The sequence below is a fragment of the Galeopterus variegatus genome, unplaced genomic scaffold (assembly GCF_000696425.1).
Source record: "Galeopterus variegatus unplaced genomic scaffold, G_variegatus-3.0.2 Scaffold543, whole genome shotgun sequence".
Classification (NCBI taxonomy): domain Eukaryota; kingdom Metazoa; phylum Chordata; class Mammalia; order Dermoptera; family Cynocephalidae; genus Galeopterus; species Galeopterus variegatus.
This window is the reverse complement of record NW_007726654.1, coordinates 67,961-75,045: the sequence shown is the minus strand read 5'-3', so window position 1 is coordinate 75,045 and position 7,085 is coordinate 67,961. Positions and strand designations below refer to the sequence as shown.

The following is a 7,085-nucleotide window of genomic DNA, read 5'->3' as shown; positions in this document are numbered from 1 at the left end:
TTCGGATCCCATGTGGAGACCGGTTCCCGCTCACTGGCTGAGCACGGTGCGGGCGCAGCACTGATGGTTGCGATCCCGTTGCTTGTCCCCGGTACGGGCACCACACTGAGGGTTGCGATCCCGTTACCGGTCAGTAAAAAAGACAAAAAGGAAAAATAAAATAATGATTTCCATCCAATGGATTGAAATAGATAATTAAGAAAAGCATGGAGGCCCAATAAAAATATTTGTAATACATGAGAAAAAGCTCTGATTGTAACTTGGTAAAATTCATGTCTACAACTGGTGAAGGACAGGAAGGAAACATAAAAATGAAAACAGTGGATTTGCCAAGGTTTGGAGGTTGTAGGTAAGTGTTTAGCATTTCTGTTATCATTTTAAAGCAATTTCAGGGTTACTTCCCCTTAGCAAGGAGAACTTCAGATATCATACAGCCATGGCGGCAGGGCTAGACCTAGCTCTGCTCTGGTCTCATCAAGGTGTCACCTGTGACCACACGCTGGCTGGCCATAATTACCCACAAGAACCTGGGCAAAGAGATAGCTGAATGAAAACAATATGGATTTTAAAATCAGAGAGAGAGGAGCAGGACATTTTTGTTTTGTAACATTGGACAAATTCATAAGCTCTCCCAGTCCGCCTGGGAGATGAAAATGAAAGGAAATGAAAATGCCCATCTTCCAGGCTCAGGAGGAATAAATGAGATAACAGATGTGATAATGTTTGGAAGGTGTTAGGGGCTCTATTAACATTAGTTTCCTTCCTCCCCCCCAACTACCTTCGTCTTTCCAAATGTCTTGTGTCAACGAAGAAAGGAGGAATTTTTGTGTTTTCAGTTAATAACAGTAAATTACTTCTTTAATTCCAGATATGAAGTCCTTTCAAAAAATAGGATAGAGAGTTGGCCAGTTAGCTCAGTTAGTTAGATCATGGTGTTATAACACCAAGGTCAAGGGTTCGGATCCTAGAACAGACCAACTGTCAAATATATATATATGTATGTATATATATATATATATATGTATGTATATATATATATATATATATGTATGTATATATATATATGTATATGTATGTATATATATATATGTATATGTATGTATATATATATATGTATATGTGTATATTTGTGTTGTGTGTATCCCCTAATTCATGCATTCTCAGTGGGTACATTATCACCCCTAGGAAGCAAAAATTGGTTCATGACAAAATTTTAGATTTTTACAGTGGTTTACAGAGGGCCATAACACACAAACAGATCTAGAGTATATCTGTGATATTAAAACTGCATTGGGGGGGGCGGCCCGGTGGCGCACTGGATAGTGCGCCGCTTGGGAAGCACGGCAGTGCTCCCGCCCGAGGGTTCGGATCCCACATGCAGACCGGTTCCCGCTTGCTGGCTGAGCGAGGCGCGGGAGAAACGCCGAGGGTTGCGATCCCGTTGCCAGTCCCGGTCCGGTGCGGGGGCGACACTGAGGGTTGCGATCCGTTGCCGGACACGGAAAAAGACAAAAAAAAAAAAACTGCATTGGGGGCAGAATCTATTAGGACAAATATATCTTAAAAGCTCCTTGGGAGTGGGTATTAAAAGAAAAAAGTTGAGAAACACTCCTTTAACTCTTGGTTAGAGGTGAGAGGAAAGTCTGTTTCCACTCACCAAGAAGTAAGTCCCAGCAGCCATTTCTGACTGCTCTCAGACTAGTGAGAACTGGCCGTCAGGCATGCGTTTGCTTGGCATTATGCTAAAGGTCTTATTGGTCCTTTCTCTAAAACCTTTGCAAATTGAGAGAGGCGACATCAACTTCTTTTGCTGATCTCTAAAACTGAAGTTCCAAAACAAGCTGCCTGGAAGGGTTAGGCAGGCTTACAGTGACAAAACAGACCAGAGAGCTGATGTTTTGGAGAATATGCATAAACCTGGCTAAGCCTGTACCAGGTTCTGAGGAGTAACTCAAGGAGCGGTCACTCCTCTTTTTTCTTCCCTTTGGGAACATGATTACTCATCACCCCTCCCTGTCTGCCCTCTTTCTGCAATGTGTTCTAAATATTCTCTCCCCTCCCCTCCTGGTCTCCCTGGCCTTCACCACCCCAATCAACACACATAAATAGTGCAACTGCCAGATGAATTAAAAAACATCATCAGCAAAATTCAAATGATGGGAAAAGAAGAACCTTCAAGAATTCCCTTCCCACCCATCCCTGAGAACTACTTTGAAATATTCCAAGAGACCTCCAAGTACATCCTGGCTGGAACATATTCTGAGGGTTGAAGACAGCACAGTGCAGGTCTCTGAAGTATTTTATGTTCCATAAATACTTTCCATTTGAGTCAGATTATGACCTTCCCCTTTTGATTCATCAACATCGACATGAGAGAGAATGGGCTACCCCTTGCCTTAAAGCAGCAACCTGATGACAGAATATCAGGGGTCCCTTTGATTAGAGTCACGGAGGCCCCTTTATTCTCTAATTTGTGTATAGTTCCTAGTTTTATTTTTTGTCTTCGCAACCTGGTGGGTTCCAGGAAGCCATTTCTTACTTGTGCAATGCTTCGAAAGCCCCAGAGTAGCTTTTGAGTCCCGTTTGGTTCTTTAAAGATGCTGCCGGTCAGAGAAAACTGGGTGGGGGGTGTGGAGGAAGGGTGTTTCTGTTGGGGGTGCACAATCCCTGCTAGATGCTCTTCCTAGTTTTTTCATTAAATTATTCCACAGCCTTCTGCCTTTAGTAAATAGACTAAAAAATAGAAAAATTGATGAATTGGGAAAAGAAAATAGTGCCTGTGGGATCCTAGGTAAAAATGATAATAGTTACAGAAACATAAAGATAGCTGAAAATCTAGTATGGTAATGCATAAAATACATCACCATGGGCAAGTTACTAACTACTCTGAGACTACTTTTTTCTTACCCTCCAAAGTAATATGAATTAAATATATGTGAACTTAAAACAACAAAGCACCGACCAGGAGATGGTAACAATGAATAGACACAGTAAACAAGTCGAAGAACCAGAAAAGAGAGCTTTACAAAGGATCACTCCAGTGTTTCAGGGGAGGGTAACTAGGTACCCGAAAGTCAGAGCCCAGGTTAGCGTCGAGGAGACTTCACAAGTTCAAGAGCTCCTCCATTAACACAATAGACGGGCAGTCGATACTGAATAACACTGACACATCAAGAAATATTTCTACACATACTATCTGAAGTGTGTGGACCTAGGACCAGCAGCATCAAACATTACTCAGGAACTTAGCAGAAATGCAAGTTAGTGAACTCCAGCCCCACCCACACTCCAGACCTACTGAATCAGAAACTCTCGGGTGGGGGGGTTCAGCAATCTGTCTTAACCAACTCTCTAGGTGATTCTAACGGACACTAAGGTTTGAGAACCATTGATTTAGAAACATGAAAGTAAATATTATAAGAAAGAGCTTAAGAAGATAGAAGTGGCTGCCTATAGGAAGCAGGACTGGGAGGTGGGGGGTGGAGCAAAGGACTGCTGTTGTTGAGATAAAAGCCTTTCATCCTATTTGATGTTTTAACTATGCGCATGAATTACTTTGAAAACTTAGAAATTATTTTTAAAAATAAACAAACTGGGATTTCTAAGTATGTATGTGGCAAGAGCCTGGCTTGGGCCCTGAAGATACAAACAGGAAGCTAGTGGTAAAGGTAGGAGCCAAGGCTCAGCACAGTTGCTGCTAAGTAAATCCCAACTCCTAAGGGATGTCCCTGCCTTCCTGAAGGCTCATCTGCTTCCTTCCCTGTCCCCGTGGATTGCTGCAGACCCCCTCCCCCAGGGAGATAAACCAGGAGTCCAGCCCAAATAAAGGAACAGTTTGGCTGGAAGTTGCCAGCCTTCCTGTCACTTTCCCACCCATTCAAAAGTAAACTCCTTCCACCTCCATCCCCACCCACCCACTCACCCACCACCACCCTTCCTGGTCTTCCTTCCTCTTTCCCCTTCCTCCCCCTCCCACCCAGTTCACGAATAAACGCCTGTTGGCTTCCACTGACCGACAGAAGCTGTTGTGAACCGTCTCACAGGTCCAGGATGCCCTTCCCCGCCCTCTCCACGACGGACCAGCTGCACGCAGAGCTCGTATTCTGTTCGGGGTTCCAAATAGTTGAGTGTAACGATCTCGTTTGTCACTGAGAAGAGGGAAAGTCCAGGAGGCTTAAGTTGGCATTCTTTTACCTTCTTTAAACTGGGGCTGTTATGATGTGAACTAATTTCAGGTTTTTAAAAAATACAATGTCTTAGTAAAACGGAGAGGCAATTCCATCTTCAAGTCCTCACCATTCCTAATATAAGGAAAATTAGGCTTCCAAAAGGATGTTTCCAGGTTACAATGTATACATTAATATATATATATATATCTGTGCCAAATATACATTTCTGCTCTAGTGCTTTTGTCTTTTCATTGATAGACTAAAACTCCACATATCTTCTACTGGATGGAATTTCAGATTTAGAGGGCAAAACTTGAATAGAATAATATAAGATAATTTAATTTCTACTGTTTTCAAGCACATATACTGATTGCAATCAAGCTATCAAGAGAGAAAGACCATTTGAGGGTTTGCTTAAAGGGACCAGATAACTGATTTGTAATGGTCATATCATTACAATGAAGACTTCTGAAGTCCTTGAAAATAATTCCCATAAGGAAATCGTATACACTTCTTTTCTCCTTAGCTATTTGTTTTAACCTACCTTTGCTTCTACATGGATATTGCAAAGGTAAATCTTTGCTTTAACATATGATAAATTTCTAGGAGGTAAGAAAAAAGCTAGGCTATGTTTAACAGTTCTTAGGAGACTATTTTGCGGATGTCCATTTGTAGAAAAGGCAATGGATGTCCAAAAAAGACCCAACCATTGATGCTAGAAACAGCAACCCAGCAAGTCAGCCTTACTTACGTTCCTGGGATGATGAATTTTGGCTGAGTCTACAACAGAATGTGAAGAGCTCAGAAATAATACCACTACTCTATTCAAGGTACCCCAGTTGGCTACTGTTATTAGGCCAAAGACCCTTGTTTTCCTCTCCTTTTTTGTAACTTTCTCAATTATCTACACACAGTAGGTAGAGGACCCTTTTTAGGACATCACAGGCATAGTAAAATGCAAGTTTTGGTGGAAGGATATGTGTTTCCTACAATCATGATGGTGGCAGGTCTTTCTACAAGATGGCCCAATTAAAGCAGCACAATCTATTGATAATGCTGTTTATGTTTTTAATTGTGATTTTACATTATCATGGAAGCAATAGAACTGTAATTTGTATTTCAAAATAAGTTTAACTCTTCTTGAACTTTTGACATTTTGTCACAATTGGTTATTTTTTTTTTCTTTCAGGAAGTTGGGGGAGGGGCATGTAGCCCCCTTTGCCCTCCCTTCCTCCCCCAACCTCAGTCCACTCTGCTGCAGCCCACAATTTTCAGCTTCAAATTCCTCTAAAAATTTCTGTGTTAGGAGCCTGCAGCACAAGGTGAAATGAGAAAAAGAATAAACAACTTGATGCAGCTGCAATAACCGCCCCTAGGATTTAGGCTGATTAAGTCTCTGCCTTTCCAGCAGGCCCTGGACTTTCCTGTTACCATATTCATGGTGCAAACAAGAATCTTTCACTATGACCAAGCAAGATAGAGTAACCAAAAACAGGATTGGAGATCCAGAGAAGCCTGGAAAGGAAATATTGATATGGACAGTAATTCATGAGGCAGGCTGGTTCTGTGTCCCACAGTCCACAATGGCTTCTAGAAGTTAGCCCCGGAACTCAGAGGGCCCCTGCACTCTCACCTGAATGTTCTCAAATGGACTCCCACGGTACAGACACCACCTTGAGGTGGAGAGTTGAGGCAGGCAGAAGGGGATTTCAGGATTTGGGGAAACATTTTTTTCCTGGGTCCTCTCCTGCCCAAACCTTACCTTGAATATGTCGCCAAGCCTCATAATGATTAACAGGTTTGTACAGAAGCTTCTTGAATTTGATTGGTCCATCCCCAAAGTAAGGCTCGGAGCTGATGTTGATGACAGCAAAGTTATGTCCAGTGTCGATCACGTTTGGGGCATTCAGGGGCTTTGGAAGAACTAAATAAGATTTTAGTAATCAGATTAGCCCTTAGGCTTCAGGTTTTTATCATAGTTTTTGGGGGGGTTGGGGGTGGGGAAAGAGTTGGGGTAGAGGATGACAGTTTTACATTTCCAGAAACGTCCTCGTAGAGTTTTCTGCTCAGATTCAACGCAAGCACCTACTCTCTGAGTGCTCCACTTTGCTCTTGATCCTCCAACCCATTACCCACAATCAAAGTGCTTCCTTAAAATATGAGCACTCCTCTGCTCAAGACCCTTCATTGGATTCTCACTACATGAAGGATAAAGTCCAGAATTTGTACCATGACCTGCCAGGCCTTACACGATCCCCTGCCTACTCTCCAGCCCCCTCTTTCCCTCACTCAATACTCTCCGGTCCCACTGACCTTTCAGTTCCTCCAACTAACAAAGCACCCAGCTCGTTTCTCTCTTAGGTTCTTTGTTGACTCTCCTGCAAGGAATGCCCCAGGCTAATTCCTACTGGTCATTCAGCCCTTAGCTCTGATGTGACTTCTTCACAGGGGGCTATCCCAGAACCTCAATGAGGATCATGTGTCATGTGCTTTCACGAAACTTCTACTTTTCCTTCTTTTAATTTCCAGAGTTTAGTATTCTTTGTAAGTTCATGTGATTATTTTATATTGGTCTTCCCACTAGAACATGTATTATCTCTCTCTCCCTCCCTCCCTCCACCCACCCCTCAATTTAAAAGACAAATTTAGTATTTTATAGTTCTGGAGGTCAGAAATCAGGCATGGGTCTAGCTGGGCTAAAATCAGGGTGTTAGCAAGGTTGTGTTCCTTTCTGGGGGCTTTAGGGGGGAATCCATTTCCTTGTTCTTTCCAGCTTCTAGAGACCACCTGCATTCCTGGATCTCGGACTTCCATCCACCAGAATTGTAAGAAAATAAATTTCTGTTGTTTTAAGTCACCCACTCTTTCTTTCTTACAGCAGCCCTAGCAAACTAATGCATGTGAATATACCACAAT

At 42.5% G+C, this 7,085-nt stretch overlaps 1 protein-coding gene across 1 annotated transcript in view; it reads right to left on the bottom strand.

Annotated features, from left to right (window-relative positions):
* The window catches only part of TEK (TEK tyrosine kinase, endothelial), a 71,496-nt gene that overhangs the window by 31,975 nt on the left and 32,436 nt on the right, over positions 1–7,085 (bottom strand). Inside the window, exons 9-10 of the mRNA XM_008569905.1 lie at positions 5,932–6,093; positions 4,014–4,148 (exon numbers count right to left, since the gene is read on the bottom strand). Of these exons, the coding sequence (XP_008568127.1) occupies positions 4,014–4,148; positions 5,932–6,093 (297 nt within the window). The remainder of the gene's footprint in view (positions 1–4,013; positions 4,149–5,931; positions 6,094–7,085) is intronic.